The 21,904-nt window shown below is 49.0% G+C and overlaps 2 protein-coding genes across 5 annotated transcripts in view; both read right to left on the reverse strand.

Annotated features, from left to right (window-relative positions):
* Positions 1 to 2,066: 2,066 nt before the first annotated feature.
* On the reverse strand, positions 2,067 to 15,725 carry CASQ1 (calsequestrin 1). Of its 2 annotated transcripts, XM_054527044.2 has the most exons (12): positions 12,819 to 15,725; positions 10,946 to 11,030; positions 9,985 to 10,085; positions 8,835 to 8,946; positions 8,425 to 8,498; positions 7,938 to 8,068; positions 6,347 to 6,392; positions 5,226 to 5,280; positions 4,904 to 5,004; positions 4,036 to 4,110; positions 2,935 to 3,024; positions 2,682 to 2,725 (listed from the first exon to the last, which is right to left on the reverse strand). In XM_054527044.2, exons 1-11 carry the CDS (start codon positions 13,095 to 13,097, stop codon positions 2,944 to 2,946), a joined length of 1,140 nt encoding a protein of 379 aa, XP_054383019.1. In that variant the 5' UTR covers positions 13,098 to 15,725; the 3' UTR covers positions 2,682 to 2,725; positions 2,935 to 2,943. The 2 variants fall into 2 exon arrangements, with proteins under 2 accessions (XP_002809967.1, XP_054383019.1); XM_002809921.5 differs by lacking the exon at positions 2,935 to 3,024 and having other exon boundaries at positions 2,067 to 2,725.
* A 1,319-nt stretch (positions 15,726 to 17,044) lies between these two features.
* The window catches only part of ATP1A4 (ATPase Na+/K+ transporting subunit alpha 4), a 35,287-nt gene continuing 30,427 nt past the window's right edge, over positions 17,045 to 21,904 (reverse strand). For all 3 annotated transcript variants that reach the window (XM_024246403.3, XM_054527034.2, XM_054527035.2), the window contains 3 exons: positions 21,788 to 21,889; positions 17,460 to 17,551; positions 17,045 to 17,156 (listed from right to left, as the gene is read on the reverse strand). In XM_024246403.3, coding sequence (XP_024102171.1) covers positions 17,128 to 17,156; positions 17,460 to 17,551; positions 21,788 to 21,889 — 223 coding nt within the window. In that variant the 3' untranslated portion in view covers positions 17,045 to 17,127. The remainder of the gene's footprint in view (positions 17,157 to 17,459; positions 17,552 to 21,787; positions 21,890 to 21,904) is intronic.

The following is a 21,904-nucleotide window of genomic DNA, read 5'->3' on the forward strand; positions in this document are numbered from 1 at the left end:
TAGTAAGTCTCTAGGGACTGGCACAGATGGGTGCTTAAAAAATAGGAGCTATTATTTAGACCGGGGCCTTCCACTGACCTATGCTAGACAGTAAGCTCCACAATATTATTGTAATACTAGCTTAGTGCCCATACTACTTATTGAACATTTATTAAATAGCTACAAGTTGGAATGAATACATAGTTTCTGCTTTCTACACCCCTGCCACATTCTCTAGGAACACTTCCTGGACTTGTCTGTGGAGAGTGAAAATATATCTAATCTCAGGTCTCATCTTTCCATACTTAGAAATCCTCTAAGTCTCTCAGCAACAACTTTACACCTGATCCATGAAAAATATAATGCTGGCTTGGCATGGTGGCTCACGCCTGTAATCTCAGCATTTTGGGAGCCTGAGGCAGGTGGATCACCTGAGGTCAGGAGTTCAAGACTAGCCTGACCAACATGGTGAAACCCCGTCTCTACGAAAAATACAAAAAAGTTAGCCGAGTGTGGTGGTGGGCACCTGTAGTCCCAGTTACCTGGGAGGCTGAGATAGGAGAATCTCTTGGACCCGGGAGTCGGAGGTTGCCGTGAGCCGAGATCTCACCACTCACTCCAACCTGGCAACAGAGTGAGACTCCATCTCAAAAAAAAAATATATATATATATATGTATATATATATAATGTTTATTATTTATGGGCATCATCTAAAAAATATATATATAATGTTTATTATTTATGGGCTTGTTTAGCTATTTGTATATATTATATATATATGAAGTGTTCATTATTTATGGGCATCATCTCAAAACTATATATATATATGTTTATTATTTATGGGCTTATTTAGCTATTTGGCCCTCCCATCCCCAACCCCCTAAACTCCTTTTTGCTTACCCCAGCCTGGGCCTATTCTGGAAAGACTGTGAGTCCTTCTTGCCAAGACTTCCAGTAGGCCCAGGTCTGGGAGATCCGCATTGTATACAATATCTCCTCTCCATTCCCAAGACCACCACTTGGGTCCATGTTCTCCCAACATCACTCCAATTATTATAACAGTCACTGATTGTGGGTTGGGCTCCTTACCTCTGGCATCTCCATCATCTCCCCTCCCCATCCTGCTTATCACTACCAGATTAAATTTTGCCCTGTCTCCTCAGCTGGCAGGATTCAATTCAAACAGCTCTACAACCCAACCCCATTATGCTTACCCAACTTCATGGCCACAACTTGAATTTTTCTTCTTGTCTCTCTGGTCTCTATGCCCCCAATATGATAAACACATCCTGCCAGTACTTGGTGTTTTCCACTGACTGAAATGTCTCCTCCTCAGCCCCTTTGTCTCCAACCAAATCCCATTCTTCAATTTAAGGCCTAGTAAAGCTTACTTCCTTTGTGAAGTCATCAAGCCCACTCTGATCTCTCTTCTGAGTCCATTCTGTTCTTTCCTTTGTTCTTCCTTTAAAAAACATTTATTAGGGACAACTTTTGAGTGTCAGACCCTGTAGACACAAAGAAAAAGCTTGGGTTCCTGCCTTCAAGGGGCTCACAGTTGAGTGGGGAAGACAGACATGTAAATGAAGAACAATAATAGACTGTGCTGAGTACTGGAATGGAAGTGCAGCAGGAACTCAGAAGAGGTCATCGCTGGAGAGGACACCTCTGGGAAGGCTTCACCAAGGAAGTATAATTGGAGCTCTGTCTTGATGTTTAAATAAGAGCTGCAGAGAGGGTGCTATCGAGCAGCACATAATCACTTAATTACATATTGCTTTGTATTCTTCTTCGATTGTTTAGTATGCTTGTCTTGACTTCTCGGTGAGGCTAATCAGCTCAAGATCAGGGACAGGCCTGGCACTCTCTGTTCTCCCAGAGCCTAACAGTGGCCCTGGACAAACACCGTGTGTTCAGAAAAGGCTTGTTGACTTGAAGCAGATAAACAATCCAGGCTTCTCTGGGAAAGCTGCCTGGAGGAACCCCAGCCCCCACTATAAGAGTCCCCCAGCTCATCCCTAGCAAGGCACCCACATCTGAATTCCCCATCAGTGGCCATCTCCTCCTGCCACAGGAGTGAGACTTCACCAACATACACTTGTTCATGCTGCCCCAGATGTCTTTATTGAGGCCTCTCATTTGACCCAAATACATTAACAAGTGATTGCTGAGATACAGTCCCAAACACAGTATTCTCCCTTCCTTCTGGTCAAGGACAGGACAGTCAGAAAGATACAGGATTAGAGAGAGTGGGGGAAAGCTGTGCATAGATGGAGGGAACAGAACAGAGATGGGGCCCATATATATGGCTAGAGGAGAATCACAAGAAAGAGTATGGAGAGTGATGGAAGAGACACATAATAGATACAAGTAAGTTATGGGATAAGAAACAGAAGTCAGGTAAGAGAGAGCTGGGCTGGTGTCTAGAGAAAAGTAGCTCATTTCCTCATCAAATGAGGGGGATCAGGGTCTCAGCACCCAGCATATAGACCCCAGTTAGCTCTATGGCAGAGATAACCTAGTCTCCCTGGAGGAACTCAGGGAAGGACAAGGGAAGGCAGGAGAGAGCATGAAAAGACCATTGGGGCTGAAAGATGGTTGCCATAGCAACTAGTCATCATCATCATCATCATCGTCATCGTCCTCTGTGTTGATCTCGCCCTCCAGCACATCCTCCAGCCAGTCCTCCAGCTCCTCAGCAGAAGGCAGGTCCTCCTCGTCGTCCATTTCCATCCATACGCTATCCGCCTAGGAGATGGCACAGGCAGGGGATGGAAGCTAAGTCCAGCCCAGGTCTTAGGATCTGTCTTCCCACTCACTGGACTCTGTACATCCTTCCCTACATTCTCAGTCCCTTCCTTTCATCTGTCAATGGCCAGGGAAACTGTCCAGGTGAAGGTATGGGTTAGAATAGTGACAGATGAGAGGGGGAAGAAAAGTTGGATTGGCAAATAGACCTTCTCCCTTCAATCTGTCTTCCGTGCTCTTGCCACACTGAACTTCCCTATTATGCGTTTGGTGCAAAACCACTGGTAGCTCTTCATGGCCTATAAGAATAAAGTTAGCAACTCTTCAGCATTCAGGACATTTCTTTCTTTCTTTCTTTTCTAAAAGAGACATGGTCTCACTCTATTGCCCGGGCTCAAGTGCAGAGGTGCAGTCATGGCTCACTGCAGCCTTGAACACCTGGCCTCAAGTGATTCTCCCGCCTTGGCCTCCCAAAATGCTGGGATTACAGGCCTGAGCCACCACCCCGGCCCCAGGGCTTTTCATAACCTGCTTTTCTAGTACCATTCTCAGTGATCTCTAGACTCTCAACCATAAAAGTCTACCTGCCTTTTCCGGGAACCTGATATTCATTTTCCTGTTTTTAACTTTTGATCTTGCTTTTTCCTCAGTTTGGAACTGACTTCCCTGAATCATCACTTGTTGAAATCGTATACATTGTAGAATCTCCATTTTGAATATCACTTTTTCTTAAACTTTTCTCTGATTCTGTCAAGCAGAAATCAATGTGATTCCTGTGTCTTATTTGTATTGTTATTATAAAGTTTATCAGATCTGGCCTTGTAGTTAATGGAATACCTGCCTCTCTAGTCTGAGAATTCTATGAAAGCAGAGACTGTGGTTCATTCAGTTCAACTTAGCAGTTTTGAAGCACCTACTGTGTGTGCATGAGAAGACTTCTGCCCTGAACAAGCTCAAAAATCTACTGGAAGAGACACACATAATACATAAATAGCCATTTAAAGGTCATGTTCTCAATGGCTATTGAGCCCTGGGAGTGCCAGGGAGGGAATGATTTTAAATGGGAGATCTGGAAAGACTTCACAGAGGAGAAAGAATTTGAACTGGGCCTTGAAGGATGAGCCACTGATTCCAACATGTGGGACAGGGCCACACTGAGATCCTAAGTCTCCCCCTCCATCCAGCCATTAGACTGGGCATGTCTGCATCCTGTGAGAAGGGCCCAACTCCTACTTAGCAGACAGGAGGAGAGCTAGCTATGCTAGGAAGTAGAGTCGGGGGTCAACCAGGGATGAGGACAGGAAACTCACATCAGTAACATTGACGACTCCTATTTGTGGGGCTGACAAGTCGATGTCAAACGTCTTCTCCCAGTATGGGACCAGCTGTAGAGAGATCCAAATATGGCAACTTAATAGATACTAGGGAGCACACGAATCCAGGAGGATGAGTGTGAGGGTCAGCCCAGGGATGGAGAGGGGACAGCGCGAACTGGCAGTGGATGGGGACAGGTCATCAAGGGCATCAAGGCAAGGGTAGAACTAAACAGCAAAAGAGGAGAAATCCTAAAGGGAGAGCATCGGGAGGGTCAGCCGGGCGCACTGGCCCCTCTTTTCTGAGGAAAACTGGATAGGAAACCCTGTTCTGATCCTGGATCAGATCCTTGTGTTCAAGGTCAAGTCACTTCTCTCTGGCCCTCAGATCTTACATTTCTGAAATAAGACAAGTATACCTCGTAAGTGCCAATGTTTCTCACGTTTCTTTTTGTTCTTTCAGTTACTCATTCAACAGTGAGTGCTAGGTGTTGGGAATGTAGCTGAGAACAAAATCATCTCCTGAAACAGGGAATCTCTGTGCTATGATTCTATGATTGAGTGTGTATACCCATGTGCAGGGCTATTGTGCCTCAAAACATTGGTTTTCTTTAGGAGTCAGCCCTAGCACCTGAGCTACCCGTCCAGCCTCTGCTCTGGGAATGTGTGTGATGTCCGTCCTGTTTCCCCTTGCTCAGGATGCCCTCCATGCCAACAGTGCCCTTAAGCATGCAACATGCATACCCTCCCAGGGCCCCCCAGCTAGGAGGTGGGGATGGGACCTCTGAAACAAAGCCCTCACTAAGAAGTTGTCACAGTCCAAGGCCCCACCTTAGGATAGCAGTGCCTGAGCTGTTCCTCTTACCAGGGGGAAGTCATCAGGGTCAATCCAGATGATGCTAAGATCTGGGTTTTCAGTGTTATCTTGGGCCACAGCCTTGAGAGTCTCTAAGAACTCGAAACCATCTTGGAGGGAACACAAGTGCAAGGTGTGAGGTGTGTAGAGAGGAAAGGGACCCAGATGAAACAGGAGTGCAGAGCTACCTCCCTGCTCCCGAAGCTTCACATGTCTAGCCCTAGGCTGTTTGCAAACTCCCAGGAAAGCCTCCTAGTGAGGCCCATGCTCCAATAAACACACCCACCTCCCCCTGCCTTCCCTCCAGTCCAACCCGGTATTCCTCCCTCACCAGGATCAGCTTCCTCTGCGAAGGCCACAATGTGGATTCCATCCATATCATCCTCCTGTCAGGGGGTAAGAAGGAGAACAGGGTTTTGGAGAAGACCTTACTATACTCCCTGAAGTTGAGGAGCCCAGAACGGATCCTAGATGTTCATTGAACCTCAATTTTGTGGAAGTCCAGCTTCGGGACCAGATATATTCTTTTGTTTTTTGGGGTTGTTTTTGTTTTTGTTTTTGAGATAGAGTTTCACTCTGTCCCCCAGGGTAGAGTGCAATGGCGCGATCTCGGCTCACTGCAACCTCCGCCTCCCTGGTTCAAGCGATTCTCCTGCCTCAGCCTCCTGCGTAGCTGGGATTACAGCCATGCGCCACCACACCTGGCTAATTTTGTATTTTTAGTACAACATTGTTTCACCTTGTTGGTCAGGCTGGTCTCAAACTCCTGACCTCAGATGATCCGCCTGCCTCAGCCTCCCAAAGTGCTGGGATTACGGGCGTGAGCCACTGCGCCTGGCCAGATATATTCTTGTGATGGTGACCTTTTCCCAAGTGACACTCCTTTCAGCTCCAAGGCCCCACACTTCCTCTGATAATCCCTTTATCCCCAGGCTTGAGGCTCTTCCCTTGTCATCTTCAATTATGTCTGTCTCCCATTTCCTCACACATTCTTCAGCGTAGAAATCCTTCAGTTGCTACTAGTGCACTGTTTTTTCTTTCTTCTTTTTTTTTTTTGAGACGGAGTCTCACTCTGTCCCCCAGGCTGGTGTGCAGTGGCGGATCACTGCAAGCTCCGCCTCCTGGGTTCAAGCCATACTCCTGCCTCAGCCTCCCAAGTAGCTGGGACTACAAGCGCCTGCCACCACGCCCTGCTAATTTTTTTGTATTTTTAGTAGAGACGGGGTTTCACTGTGTTAGCCAGGATGGTCTCGATCTCCTGACCTCATGATCCGCCCACCTTGGCCTCCCAAAGTGCTGGGATTACAGGCGTGAGCCACCACACCCGGCCGGTCAGTGCACTGTTTTTTCTACAAATGGGCATGAGGAGCAGTAGGGTGGGGTTTTTCTAGGACTTGAGTCTTCTGGTACCCATGCTTCCCTGAGGGCCTGACCCTGGCCAGGGGCACTCACCCAGGTCTCATACATACTCTCTGGCTTCAGTTTCCTCAGGGTTGATCTAGAAGAGACAGACAGAGTGTCATTACTCAGTGGGTTAGAAGGACGCCCCCTCCAGAGGGTCCCATAGCAGAGGCTGCCTCTAGGTCAGGCCCAGGGCACAGACAGCTTGTAGCCTAGAACAAAGCCATCTGGCAAGGCCTCAACTCTGGGCACCAGGCCCAGCTCATTGCATGGTTAAAGCGGTGGGAGAGGGGAGGGTGGGGCAAAGGGACTGGAAGAGAGACTGGGGGAGAAAGGCAAGAACTGGACATCAGGATATTCGTTAATTTATTCATTCATTCACTCACTCACTATGATTGAGTGCCCGATATGTTCTAAGCACTATGCAAGGTGCTGGGTACATACAGTTGAACCAGACAAGCATGTTCCTGCCTTGATGAAGGGAGCCAGTAGTATGGGAGAGAGTAAGTACTGTATATACTGCAAGGGAGCTTGCAGTGATCCACCACTGCACACTAGCGTGGGGGACAGAGTGATTGGATATTTCCAGCTGTGGACTACTATGAAGGAAGGGAATTATGTGTGAGTGCCCAGCAGGGTTATTCAACCTCAGCACTATTGCCATTTGGAGCCGGATAATTCTTTGTAGTAGGGGGCTGTCCTGTGCACTGTAGAATGTTTAGCAGTATCCCTGGCCTCTAGCCACTAAATACTAGTAGCATTCCGCACAACCAAAAATGTGTCTAGACATTGCCAAACATCCTTTGGAGGGCAAAAACCTATGCCCACCTCACCACTCCTTCCCACCTTGTAGAGAACCATTGGTATACGGTATTGTATTAGAAAGAACATGGGGCCAGGCGCAGTGGCTCATGCCTGTAATCCCAGCACTTTGGGAGACCGAGGCAGGCGGATCACTTGAGGTCAGGAGTTTGAGACGAGCCTGGCCAACAGCCAACATGGTGAAACCCCATCTCTACTAAAAATACAAAAATTAGCCAGGTGTGGTGGCGTGCCTGTAATTCCAGCTACCTGGGAGGCTGAGGCAGGAGAATCCTTGAACCTGGGAGGCGGAGGCTGCAGTGAGCCAAGATGGCGCCATTGCACTGCCGCCTAGAGGATAGAGTAAGACTCGGTCTCGAAAAAAAAAAAAAAAAGAAGAAGAAGAAGAAAAAAAGAACAAACATGGGATGCTTTAGGGTTAAAATCCCAGCTCTGACAGTTATTACCTGTAGAACCTTTCACTGAGGTTAAAAGGACTTAATATAATCATAGAGATGGAAAGTACCTTGCAGTTCCTGCCCCACCACAGGCAGTCAACACTTGTTTGTTGACAAAGATTATTTAAGTCTCAATCAACCTCACACTGAATTATACACACTTATGAAGGACCCTCTCTGTGTAGGGCTCAGGGCTAAGTACTGGGGTGTAAAATATTGTGCAAAATTATCAGTCTATCAGAGAGCACTGGTGCCCAATGTGTATTCATCTCCAGGCAAGACTGGCTTCCCGGTTGGCTAAGCTTTCCCCAGCCCATCTCACGCAGTGTGTTCTAGCCCATGGAGGAGCCGATCCCGCTCAGAGGGTTGCCCTTGGTCCCCACCTCCTGTGCTCCTCCACGAAGTTGACAATCTCCTCTTCGCTGTTGGGCTTGTCTGGGATGGTCACAGGCTCTTCCGTGAAGGCCTCGTAGAAATCAATCTCATTCAGCTTCAGGGTCAGCTTCTTTGCCACCTTTGGGAGAGGGGATAGGAGAGGAGTGGAGCAGGAGACACAGGGTCATGTCGAGAAGCAGTATTACAGGGGAACAAATATTAGGAAGGGAGTCAGAAAGCCAGGATCCTTGTCACTGCCACTGTGACACTTGACAAGTGTCTTAACTTCCCTGGGGTTGGGTTTAACATGAGAGGGGTGTTAGATCATCTAAAGCCCCTCTTCAGCTCTAAATCTATGGAGTGGGAGGAGCTGGGGTGGGGTAGGGAGTGCCAGCATGTAGGAAGGGACCAGGTCAGCCATCGATTCTGGGAGAGGAAACTGGAGGACAGCTTCAGGACATGAGGCAGAACCAATGCAGCTGCGGGGAGGAGAACCTTGCTGTCGAAGGTGGCGAAGAAGGGGATGTAGGGATGAAACTCCTCAGCCGCATCCTCGAAGGCTTTGTAATCTGGGGGGGGAATGCAGAGTCGGTCTCTGGGGAAACCAGGGTCTGCCCGAGAATCATCCCCCACTACTGTCCCCAATTCTTTGCAGGCAGGGTTCATTTTGAGACCTACCCCCTCTAGTTCTTCGAGAGTGAGGGGAAGGTGGAATACTGGAGGTGCTTGTCTGGGAACCCCCAGAGTACAGGGAGGTCAGAGCTGTTGATGGTGCTGACCACAGCCAGAGGAAGAGGTGGGAAGTGCGGAGGTAGAGGCTGAGACACTGGGTGATGTGGGGAGGTGGGAGGATGGGTGAGATGGGGATCCAGAGAGGGGCACAGTGGAGTCTGAGGGTTACTCACGCTCTGAGTCTTTGCTCTTGAAGTAGCCAATGAGTTTGATCTCATCCTCAATATTCTCAAACGCCTGCAGCTCTCGTTCACCTTCAATCAATTCCACAGGGTCCTCTAGGACCTGAAAGAGGAGGACATTGCAGGAAGAGAGTTTCTATCCTCAAGTAGAACCAGAAAGGGACCTAGGGAAAAGAAGGCTGGGGAACTGGAGGAGGGGGCTAGATGTTGACAGTGTGTGTGTGTGGGGGGGTTGCATGCACGTGTGTGTGTATAGTGTGTGATGTGTGCAGTGTGTGGTGTGCATGTGTGGTGTGTGTGTGCATGTGATATATATGTATGGTGGGTGTGTGGTATGTATATGATGTGTGTGTGATGTGTGTGGATGGTATGTGTGTGGTGTGCATGTGGTGCATATGTGTAGTGTTCGGTATGTAAGTGATGTGTGGCCTATTGTGTACATGTGTGTGATGTGTGTGATGTGTGTGTACATGTGTGGAGTGTGCATGTGGTATGTGCATGTGTGTAGTGTGTGTGCATGTATGGTGTGCAGGTATGTATGTGCATGTGGTGTGTGTGTGCATGTATGGTGTGTGTGCATGTGATATATCTGGTGGGTATGTGGCATGTATATGATGTGTGTGTGGTGTGTATGGATGGTGTGTGTGTGTGGTGTGTGTAGTGTGTGTGGTGTGCATGTGGTGCATATGCACAGTGTGTGGTATCTAGGTGATGTGTGGCCTATTGTGTGCATGTATGGCATATGTGTGATGTGTGTGCATGTGTGTAGTGTGTGTGTACATGTGTGGCGTTTGTGGTGTGTGCATTTGTGTGGCATGGATGTGGTGTGTGTGCATGTGTGGTGTGTGGTGTTTGTGGTGTATGTGCATGTGGTGTGTGATGTGTGTGGAGTGTGTGGTGTGCATGTGGTGCATATGTGTAGTGTGTGGTGTGTAGGTGATTTGTGGCCTATTGTGTGCATGCGCATGCATATGTGTGGTGTGTATGCAGGTGGTGTGTGTGTGTGTGTATGGTGTGTGTGCGTGTGGTGTATGTGTGTGCGTGTGGTGTGTGTGTGCAATGTCGGGTTGGGGTTGGTAGGGACTAGGGGGCAGGCAGTGGAGTTTTCAAGCAAGGGCGTCAGGTCCAGGGGAGTCCTTACATCAAGCAGAAACTCCACGATGGTGTCAGCAGAAAACTCGCCATCGTACTCAATGACTTCATCTCCCTTGAATACATACATGCTGTCAACTTCAGTTAGGCCTAGGGAGTGAGCCGGGCGCAGGGGTGGGGTGGTGAGCCATGATCCCAGGCTTCCCACAGATCCAAGGTCCAAATCCTCGGCCACAGCCCATTTGATAATCACCGGGGCCCCACATGCTCCACCTCATGGGCCCGTTGCCCCACCCACCTCCTCTGACCCAGAGGCCGACAGGCCTGATGTCTCTGCCCCTGGATTAAGCCCAGGGGGCTAGCCTGGCCCCAGAGCTTTCTAGGGAGGAGCTGGGGGATCAGGTAGGGTGAGGGGAGGGAATAGAGAGGTGTAGATTCTAGCAGCATTTCTCCCCTTCTCTGACTGCAACGACTAGAGATGAGTATTCGTGCCACCCCCTCTGAGGACTCTAGTAGCTGGTTCGCAGTCAAGCTCTTTAATTGCTATTACTGACCAGATGACTTCATTATTACTGACCACCCCTCCCCCATTCATGTGTAGAATCCCGTCTCAAGCCTGTGCTGCCCCCTAGTGGCTGGCTTCTGTAACAACCATGGCTCTGGATGGGAGGGGTTGGAAGCGGAGTTTGCAGAGGTCTGGCCAGCCCAGCCTGTATTCCCTGACTCCCCTTCCCTCCAGCACCTAGCCATGTTTTTAGGTAAGTATAAAGAAGGCCTCCGCCACCTCTTTCTGGGATTTGAGCATGGAACTTCATAAGGAATAGAGAGGCAGAGTCTCTGAGCCATAACCCTCCCAACCTCATATATTCTCACCCCGTCTTTTAGAATAGACATAAATCTGAGAGGTTCCCAAGCCCCTTGGATCCCAAGGACTGCCTGACAGGTCCTCCGCCCTAAGCCTCCCCTTGTCTCAATGCCACCTTCCCCTCCCCTGCCCTCCCCTCTCTTACCTAGTTTCTTGGCCACAGCTGCATCCTTCTCAGAGTCTACCAGCCCGAAGCCAACACCCTTGTCTTCTAGGACTTGGGCTGCTAACTGGAGGGAAGGATTATGATTAAAATTAGCCCCTGTAATTTTTATTATCCCCTATTCTCCCTCTCATGCTTTCAAGTTGGGTCAGTTGAGGTGCAGGAGGTATAAGAGTTGACCTTGACCCCTTGCTAAGATCCAGAATATCCCCCAAATTCCCTACAGCCACACAGTTCTGTTTTTGGCTCAACTAGTTCATGAATATTGATTGCTCATTTGCAATGTGCTTATTAGGTTGGACTTGAAGACACTGCACTCAATACTTCCCAGTGCCTGAGAGGTGCTGAGGAGTCTGGCTTCAGAGTGACTGAGGGCCCCTTCCCTCCTTCAGGGTTGAGTCCTGCATTCCATCCTGGTCAAGTCACACCTGGAGGTCCCTGTCCTGGTCAAGGGCCAAGCTCATTGTGGGGTTGATCTTGGAAGTCCCTGAGATTCTTCAGAGTGACTCCCAATGGGAAGAATTTTGGAGGGTGGGAGAGTAGTGGTGGGTCTGGTCATGTTGTTGAGGAGTGGGGAAGGCCAGAGAGCTGAGATAATAGGTCACCATTTGTTACCCCCCAGAAGGAGAGAGACTGACAGCGACCGGACAGTTCTCCCCATCAGGGCCCAACTTTCCCCTTTTGCACTCTACTTCAGCCTGTCCTTAGGCTGTGGACAGTCACAGCTGGAGGTCCCTGCCCCCATAAGCCTTCCAGCTTAGCGTTCAACCCTGATTCTCTCTGCTGTGGGCACAGCTTGCAGCTCTACCCCCACTCAGCACAGACTCAGGCACTGTGATTCTCAGAGGGGCGGGGAAGGGAGGCGGTTGGCAGGTGGATGGCCAGGGATACTGAGCACTCAGGATAAAAATACTCGGCTCATTAATCAGATGGCAGGTTCTAGTACCCAGCAGGGGTGCACAAAATGAGAGCCTGTGGTTCTGGTATCTCACCCTGAAATGCTCCAAGCTCTGGACAAGCTGAGGCCTATATGAATGCCAAGCCAGAGAAGGGGCCACAGGAGCTTGGACAAGAAAACTCACACATCCCAGCTCCTAAAGGTGGGTGTGTATGACCACATTCCCAAACATAGGTTTTTTTTCTTTTCTTATGATAACTCCTTTCTCCTTTGAGCCTGAAGTCATTTTGGAGGTGAGAAGACTTTTCCCACAAAGAGAAGATTGGGGAAGACATTCTGACACCTCCTGCAACTATAAGAATTTTCCAGTGAGGGCATCCAGCTTATCCAATGGAGACAAATGGGGAATTAGGGAGGGGGAAGGAAGAGAGAGGGGACTGGGAGTCCAATGGGAGGCATGATCTCTAGGAGATATTTAAACATGGCATGCAAGTATCATAACATTTACATTTACACTCAGTTTGGATCTCTTTGGGGTGCAGCCCCTGAAGTATGTGGAGAGGACGTGTTCTGGCTAAGTAGATGGGTGGGGTAGGGGAGTGCAATATACACAGCTGTTCTCCCCTGGCCCTCCAAGTACCTCCCTTTTTCACCCCCACTGTCCTAGCCAAACCTAAGTCAAATACTACCAGCCTCCTATAGCAGGGAGGGGAGCTCTTCCTGCAGCACCCCCGCTAAAGGATTACCTGAGGATGATAGTACTTTTGGGTTCCTGAGGCTCTGTTTCTCGTTTGACTAAAGCCACATGCCACTTGCGTCCTGTTGGTCAAGACAGGGGTCCTACCACACTGCCCCTCACCCCCAGATCCCATCCTCAAAGAGCTACATGGGTGTAGGATAGGGGATTCCAGAGAGGGGCTAGACATGCTCTGCAGGCCTGCAGTGCCCCCAACTCACCTCCAGGATCAGCTCCTCCATCTCAAATTGTCTTTGTGAGGCCTTGTCATCCTCGGGGGGTTCATGGTAGAGGAGTGCCAGCACCTCATACTTCTTGAACACATTCTTGTAGTTCTTTGCATTGACATTGATCACACGGTCCACACCATCGTACTCAGGGAAGTCCAGCCCTTCCTCCCCCTGTACCCCTGACTTGGGTGTCCCTAGCACCAGCAGCAACAGCAGCGCCAGCCGCAGACCCGGCACAGCTCTGGGCCCCATCCTGTCTGTAGTGCTCATGGAGGTAGTGGGATCTGGGTTGGCTCTCCTAGTCCAGAAGAGGTTAGCTGGGGTAGGGAGGGGCCCCTGGGTCCCAGATTCTGAGTTAAGGGCTCAAGTGGGAGGGGGGATTGGGGAATGACCCAGAGCAGTGGACAGAGGACACTGCTGAGTCCTGGAGAAACTGCCGACAGAGCCAAGGGAAAAAGGGTCAGGAGGAGGAATAGGAGCAGGGGGCGGGGAGGGAACCGGAGCTGCCCCCTGAAATTGGCACCCCTCAGTCCCCACCTGGTCCTGTCTAAATATGTCTCCATGGTTGGCAGGAGAGATGGATAACCTTCTGAGGCCAGGACAGCTCCATGCGGGCCGGAATCCTCCCACCTCCTACACTTCTCCCCCAGGCTCCCAGGGGCTCCTTCCCTCCCCTCCTCCGGTGTCCAGGGCACCTTAGCCCCGGTCCCCATGCTGGCCTAAGAGCTCATCGCCATATTAAGAAAGGAAAAGGAGAGATGCCGGAGCTAAAAATAAGACCAGATGAGTCGGAGGTAAATGAAGCTGGGGCTGGGGGAGGGGAGGTATAAGGGTAATTAGGGAGGGTGGAGGGTAGGGAAAGGGTAATTAGAAGTTAAATGCAGTGGAGAGGAGGAGCTAACTGGGTCAGAGGCTAAGTTGATAATATAAGACAAAAGGGGGACAAATGTGATATTGACTCTATGTCCTAAAGCCTGGGAATCTTCTGTAGGTGAAGTCTGATTCTGATTCTTTGATCCTATGTAGGAGAGTGGGGTGATAAAAGTGCAAGCCAGGCTGCAGGAAAGAGGCCCCCTCCACTTTCTTTTAAAGAACCAGGACCAAGGATGAGGTCATTCTCTGAATAAAAGATGGAGCCGCGTCCAAGACTGGCGACCTGGCTCAGCTCCAGCCAGTTTCCTTTGCTTCACTCAGCACTCCTAACTTGGGAATGCAGGGAAGGACAGGGCTGGCCCGGATCCTGTCCTGTAGAGATGTGGGTTTGGGGTTTCTCTGCCCATAAAGCCCACAATGAGAAGGGGACTGTCATTTGGTTGCCACCTGTGTGTGCACTCCCTACCCTGATCCTATGGGACTCGGTTTTCTGGGGCACAGTGGGAAGGGAGGTTTTCCCAGGCTGCATGCTTCCAAGGAGAGTGAATAGCTACTATTTATTCCCATGTCTTTGACAAGACAAAGAGCATCAGGTATTGACACCAGGGCAAAAAAAATTAACATTAGGTAAGCATGAAGAGGTGAACCCTGTGCCCTGAACCAAGACTGATGATTAATTCTGTGCACCCGAGATCCAAAGCAGAGATGGGCGGGTAGGGGCTTAAACTTCTGGATCCAGCTTGGGGGTGAGGACAGAGTAGTGAGTTTAACTCTGGATACGTAGGAAGGGAGGATCCTCTTCATGGCCCTCCAGGGTTCTTACTATGCACAGGTAAACTGAGGCATGAGGGAGACCATAGAGGGTCAGATCAAAGTCACATGCTGCCACCGCACCCTGAGGTATCTCTGATTCTAGAGGGACAGTGGTGTTTTTTTTGTGTTTTTTTGCATCCAGGGAGGGGCATGTAATTATGTTAGCAGAATAACTTTTCCATATGTCTGTGTCGTGGACCTTACACAGCTAAACAAAAAAGGCCACAGAAAATCTCAAAAGCATGGCAGGAGTGAGGCCAAGAGGGACAGCTGTCACTGTAGCAGGAGAGGTCGGAGCTAGCCTAAGCACAGCACACTGGAGCTGAAGACACCTCAGAAGCCCATATCCTGGTCTCCCTGAACAGTGACTAACGTGGGAAAGCCCCACAGCCAGAGCGAAGACAGCCAGATGAGATGGGGAGGCCTGCCCAGAAGCAGATGACCTAGGTGATGTCCAGCCCCGATTTCTCACTTCTGCATTCCAGGGGAGGAGGGAGACACTGGGACAGAGATGCTGGAACATAAAACTTGTTCCATCTTGAATCTGACCTTTTCCACCCCCAAGAGTGTGAGATGGGACTCTGGTGGCGAGTCTGCTCCATCTCCTGGTCCTTTCCTACAGCTACTGGACATTGCCATCCATCCCGTTCCCTCTCGTTGCCCTTTCTGGCTCCAGTCCCACCCTTCCCCTTTCCAGCACCCGCCCCCACTGCTCTCTCTCTTGATGCTTCACTCTCTCTACTTTCTACTCAGTCTCCTTCCCTTCAGGCCCTTGGACTTGAGAAGACTCAGCCACTGGTATCAAATGACCGTGAGTTGGGGCCTCTGTATTTTTAACCCACCAGACACCTGAAGCTCCTGCTACTGAAACCCGAGGAGCTGGCCCCTCTGTGCTCCTGCTTCCCACCTCACTCACATACACCCTGGCCCATTGATCTTCCAGGGTCTGGTTCAGCCATGTCAGCAATTGGGGAAGAACCCCAGGCTGATATAGCACTGTTCCTAGGAGACCTTGTAATGGAAGAGGGAGAAGAGGGAGAGAGACCTCTGAGGAGGGACCTGATGTAGGGAAAATGGCGGGTAATACTCATGATGGCCTTCTCTTTGCTAGCCCATGGCCTCTCATCCTCCAGACCCACCCGGGGTCCTTCCCCATCACTAGCCTATTTTTTTTTGTTTGCTTTGTTTTGTTTTTGTGTATTTTTGGCCCAGCCCTCACTGAAAGACTAGTCTGAAAGTGATTAAGGGCCCACGTTCTGAAAATGGACAGACCTTGGTTTCTTCTTGGGTAACATGGAGTGGGTGGTAGGGAAACATTTATGTGACTTACTTGATGGTGTATATAAAGCCCTCGTCCCAGTGTTAGGTGTAGTGTGCAGACACCTAGTACATGTGTTTTGTTTTGGAAATAGCTGATGGTGTTCCCCTAGCTTTCTTTAGCATTTCTCTTCCACCCTGTACACATTTGGGCACAGCCAATGCTCTACTCCGAAAGAGGCCTGAGAATGAACTGATCCACATGGCACAGTGGAGGGGCTCACAGAGCAAAAGTGAATGAGTGGGTGAAGGGGAAGGAAGAAATGCTGAGACGAAGGTGGGCAGGAGAGAAAGGCCCTCCACGACTTTTCACTCATCTGAGAATGCACCTGGGCCCAGGCACAGAGGCCAGGCTCTTGGGAAAGTCCATCACCCCGTGCAGAGCAGGGGCGGCTGCTTCACAGTAAAGGCCACAGGGATTCAGAAAGTCTTGTTATAGCCTCTATCTCAAGGCTACACCAGAGAAAACAGGCTGAGGGTCGGAATGGGGTTGAGGAGACCTGATGACAGAGGGTAGAGAGCAGGGACCACCAGTATGCCTGGAGACTGTCCCTCCTACCTGTCCCTTTCTCAGATGAGGGACAACACTCAGCACATGGCTGTTCCCAAGTCATTTAACCTCTCTGGACTTCAGGCTTTTCACTGATGCAATCTGATCTCTTCTAGCACCACAGCGCTGTGGTCTGCAAGCTGGTCTCAGGAACTGCAAGGTGGGGTCGGATGACTCCACCCCACCCACCCCCTGTGTGGATGCTGTGGACCCTCTCCCACGTGTGGCTCAGCTGCTCCTCTCTCCCCCACCTTCCATTTCTCTGATCTCAGCTGGAATTTGCCCTGTCCTTGCTGTCCAGTGGCTCGGAGAGTGACTTTAAAGGGCAAGGATGCTTGATACTGATCCTATCCCAGCCTTGATTCTGGTCCTTAAAACACTTCCCCAGCCTGGTCATCATGAAGACCTGTGGAGGGAGCTTCATAGTAATCCCCACTCCCCCAAGATCAGATTTGACACTTCCAGCTGGTGAGGGCTTTTCCAGACATTTACTGTCTAGACTGGCTACAGGATTCAGCAGGACCATGCCCCTCTCTGTGGGGCTCCAGCTAGATGCAGGCTGGGCTTCCCTTCAGCCCACCTCATCCTCTGCCCATGATTCCCTCAAGCCAGCCCAGGATTGCCCATCTTTCTCATCCAAGATAATTCATCCTAGTGACTCAGATGTTGTGTCAAACTTATAATCTCTGGCCCCATCCCAGCTCTCACGACACCCCTGTGTCACATGAAGCTCTTCCTCTGCTGAGTTTAGTAGTACGTCTCCCTCTCCACCCAGCCTGTGGAAGAGAAGAGGCCAGCGTGAACTGGGAGAAGGGATTAGAGGCATCCAGGGGAGACAGGCAGAAGGGAAAGCAGGGACAAGGTTAGAGGCGGGAGGTCTGGAACACAGGGCACTGAGGGTCAGATGGAACAGAGGGGTGCAGCCAAGGGGTAGAGAGGTCTGGGCTCCAGGCACAGTCAAGGCTGGCAGCGAGGAAGGGAGAAAGTCAGTGGTGGGTCTGGAGGGACTAGGTGGGATGGGAGAGCTAGTCAGGGGGCTGGTGACCACTCAGTCAGAGCGGGGCCCAGGGGAGCCTCACCACCCGGGTGCTGACGGATGAGGAGTTTTCTGATTTCATCATAGATGAAGATGAGAATACTGTAGGGAATGGCACAGAGCCACCAGGTTATCCTGTAGAGAGCAAGAGCCAGTCAGCATGGCAGGAGAGACAGATGCTAGAGGACAGGTGCAGAGAGCAATGCACAGGAATTGCATGTTTCATTGCTTGCATCTACTGTGTGCCTGGGACTGTGCTGGGTGCTGGAGACAGTGCAGTTGAGTAAGATCTGGTTGATCCCTCCTCTTTTTTTTTTTGGAACAGAGTCTTGTTCTGTTGCCCAGGCTGGAGTGCAATCTTGGCTCACTGCAACCTCTGCCTCCCGGATTTAAGCGATTCTCATGCCTTAGCCTCCTGAGTAGCTGAGATTACAGGTGTGCACCACCACGCCCTGCTAATTTTTTGCATTTTTTTTTTTTTTTTTTTTTTTGAGATGGAGTCTCACTCTGTCACCCAGGCTGGAGTGCAGTGGCTTGATCTTGGCTCACTGCAAACTCCACCTCCCAGGTTCAAGTGATTCTCCTGCCTCAGCCTCCTGAGTAGCTGGGACCACAGGCGCCTGCCACCATGCCCGGCTAATTTTTGTATTTTTAGTAGAGGCAGGGTTTCACCGTGTTGGTCAGGATGGTCTTGAACTCCAGACCTTGTGATCCGCCTGCCTCGGCCTCCCAAAGTGCTGGGATTACAGGTGTGAGCCACCGTGCCTGGCCAATTTTTTTGTATTTTTAGTAGAGACAGGGTTTCACCACGTTGCCCAGGCTGGTCTCGAACTCTTGAGCTCAGGCAATCCGCCCGCCTCAGCCTCCCAAAGTGCTAGGATTATAGGCATGAGCCATTGTGCCCGGCCTGAGCCCTACCTTTGAGGAGGTCAAATCCTGTGGGATTAGTGATCGGGAGTGGAGAGGAGAGGCAGGAGACAGAAACATAAAGAGCCAGTGATAGCCAGGTGTGATGGCTCACACTTGTAATCCCAGCACTTTGGGAGGCCGAGGCAGACGGATCACGAGATCAGGAGTTTGAGACCAGCCTGACCAACATGGTGAAACGCCGTCTCTACTAAAAATACAAAAATTAGCGGGGCATGGTGGTGTGCGCCTGTAATCCCAGCTACTCAGGAGGCTGAGGCAGGAGAATTGCTTGAACCCGGGGCAGAGGTTGCAGTGAGCCAAGATCGCACCACTGCACTCCAGACTAGGCGACAGAGCGAGACCAAGACTTCGTCGGGAAAAAAAAAGCCAATGATAATATAATATGATAAATGTCATATTAGCGGTACATGCAATGTTCACAAGATTCTCTACCAACTTTTGTGGAGCCGCTGAGGGAGACCCCTGTGCTCTCTGCACACTCTAGGGCTTGTGCCCACAAACAGGAGGTTGTCTGAGCAGGAGGGGACTATCTGAGACATCTAGTGTGGGGATACTTTGTCAGCGAATATATTGATGCTTCTGTATTACAAAGATAGGGACATTGTTTTCTTTCTCAACCTCTTTTTATAATTAGACCAGGAAGATGGATTCTGGGGAGGGGTTGAATCAGGACAGCAGTTGTTCCCTTGGATGACAGAAGAAATGGCCTAGACCAGCACTGTCCAATAGAAATATAATGTGAGCCACATGTAAAATTTAATATTTTCTAGTAGCCACATTAACATAAGTAAAATGAAACAGAAGAAATTAATTTTAATAATATTTTTATTTAACCCAATATATCAAAAACATTATCAGTTAAATATGTAATCAATATAAACATTATTTATTTTAATTACATTTAATGTTTTTTTTAGAGACAGGGACTCGCTCTGTCGTCCAGGCTGGAGTGCAGTGGCACAATCATAATTCACTGCAGTCTTGAACTCCTGGGCTCAAGCAATGCTACTGCCTCAGCCTCCTGAGTAGCTGGGACCATCGGTGTGCACCGCTACACCTGGCTAAGTTTTAAATTTTTTTATTGAGACGAAGTCTCACTTTGTTGTACAGGCTGGTCTTGAACTCCTGGCCTTAAGCGATCCCCCCACCGTGGCCTCCCAAAGTGCTGTGATTGGAGCCACTACGCCCCCGCCTCAATATTAGCATTATCAAGCCTGGGCGCGGTGGCTCACGCCTGTAATCCCAGCACTCTGGAAGGCCGAGGCAGGTGGATCATGAGGTCAGGAGCTCGAGATCAGCCTGACCAACATGATAAAACCTTGTTTCTACTAAAAATACAAAAATTAGCCGGGTGTGGTGACGCGTGCCTGTAATCCCAGCTACTCAGGAGACTGAGGCAGGAGAATTGCTTGAACCAGGGGGGCGGAGGTTGCAGTGAGCCGAGATTGCGGTGAGCCAAGATTGCGCTACTGCACTCCAGCCTGGGCAACAGACTGACACTCCATCTCAAAAAAAAAAAAAAAAAAAAAGCATTATCAAGAAGATATTTTACATTCTTCTTCTCATCCTAAGTCTTGGAAATTCAGTGAATATTTTTCACTGACAGAATGTCTGAACTCAGATACAAAATTATTTTCAACAGTTGAAGGGGAATGTAGTCCATCCAAAATAATAAAGTTATAATATAGAAAAACATTGTTTTAGTTTTTGACTTTAATTAAAATTAAATAAAATTACAAATTTACTTCCCCAGTCTCACTAGTCTCATATGTCAAAAGCACAATAGTCGTATATGGATAGTGGCCACCGTATTGGACAGTACAAGCCTAGGCCATGGCTCATTCCACACACACACAAATATAAACATTTCTACACAAACAGCCACCCCCCGCCTTCATTCAACAAACAATTGTTTTATGTACTCTGTGTCTGTGTTAGGTACTGGGGAAATAAAAATGATACCATGTTGGTCTCATGTAGCTCTCAAGGAGCTCAGGGAAATCAGAGAAAAGAGGGTGAACACACACACACACAGAATACAGAATCGCAATATTAGGTGCTAAGTTTTATGGTTAATGTGTACACAGAGTGTTTGAAAGCATAGATAATACCAACCACATTTGTTATTATGTCTATAATCGCATTAATAACAACAAGAATAAAGCTACTAGTAACAAGGCATCTACCATGACCTAAGCATGCTTGGTGCTTTATGCCCATTTCTACGTGTAAATCTCACAACACTCTGCAAGGTCCATACTTGGAGCGTATTATTGAGACTTTGCAGGTGTAGCTGAGGCTCAGAATGGTTCCATACTTGTCCAAGGCCACAGAATAATACATAGTAGAGTTGAGATTTCCACCTTGGACTGTGAGTGTCTAAGGCCAGTGCCAATGTCTCCTATTAAACATTAATTGAGTGCCTGCGTTGTATAAAGCATGGTGTAAAACATTACAAGGGATGAAAAGGTGAGCAGAGTACAGCCATGCATAGAAATGTGTTGGAAGAAGGCCGGGTATGGTGGCTCACGCATGTAATCCCAGCACTTTGGGAGGCAGAGGCGGGTGGATCACCTGAGGTTGGGAGTTCAAGACCATCCTGGCCAACATGGTGAAACCACATCTCTACTAAAAATACAAAAAATTAGCCCGGCATGATGGCAGGTGCCTGTAATCCCAGCTACTTGGAAGGCTGTGGCAGGAGAATCGCTTGAACCTGGGAGGCGGAGGTTGCAGTAAGCCGAGAATGTGACATTTCACTCCAGCCTGGGCAATAAGAGCAAAACTCCATCTCAAAATAAAAAATAAAATAAAATAAAGAAGTGTGTTGGAAGAATACATACTAAATCCTTAACTGAGGCTACCTATGCAAGTTGGGTTGGGTAATGGGAATGGGAGTGGAATGGAACATTTGCTTTTTTCTCTGTACATTTTTAAATATAAATTTTTCCACATCAAGCATATACTAATGTTAATGCAAAGCAAAAACCTGGAGTTGAACAAGACAAGGCACCAGACAATAAGAATTTCAGTAGGCACGATCACATACATACACATTAAAACATATTTGCATAAGTACAACAGAATTAGCTAAGCATAGATTAGGCTATTTTTATGGTTACTTCAGCTCCAAGCAATATGTATCCTTGGACAACTACAGCACACATCATCACGAAAAAGATTTCACTCTGTTAAACACTGGTAAGTCTGCTAAATTTGTGTGTCTAGTGGGTTGTGATCATTTGGCACAGTCTCTAATATCTCCCTAAATAAGATCCACTTATCAGAGCACAGATGACTCTCCTTGTATCACTGAGTGTACATGTAGCTCTATGTATCCAGGCAGCTCCTGGCTCATGACAATCCTAGTGAAACACACCCTTCCTCTGTATGCTCCCCCGTGCCTGCACATCCCCTGCTTGCATCCCTTCCCTTACTCACTTGAGTGGGTACATTCGCAGGGCCACGTCCATGCCTGGAGTGTAGGACAGAAATGCAGCCAAGAGTGTCTCCTCCAGGATCCCAAATATTAGGACTTTGTTTCTGGGAAGAAACATT

The sequence above is a fragment of the Pongo abelii genome, chromosome 1, assembly GCF_028885655.2.
Source record: "Pongo abelii isolate AG06213 chromosome 1, NHGRI_mPonAbe1-v2.0_pri, whole genome shotgun sequence".
Classification (NCBI taxonomy): domain Eukaryota; kingdom Metazoa; phylum Chordata; class Mammalia; order Primates; family Hominidae; genus Pongo; species Pongo abelii.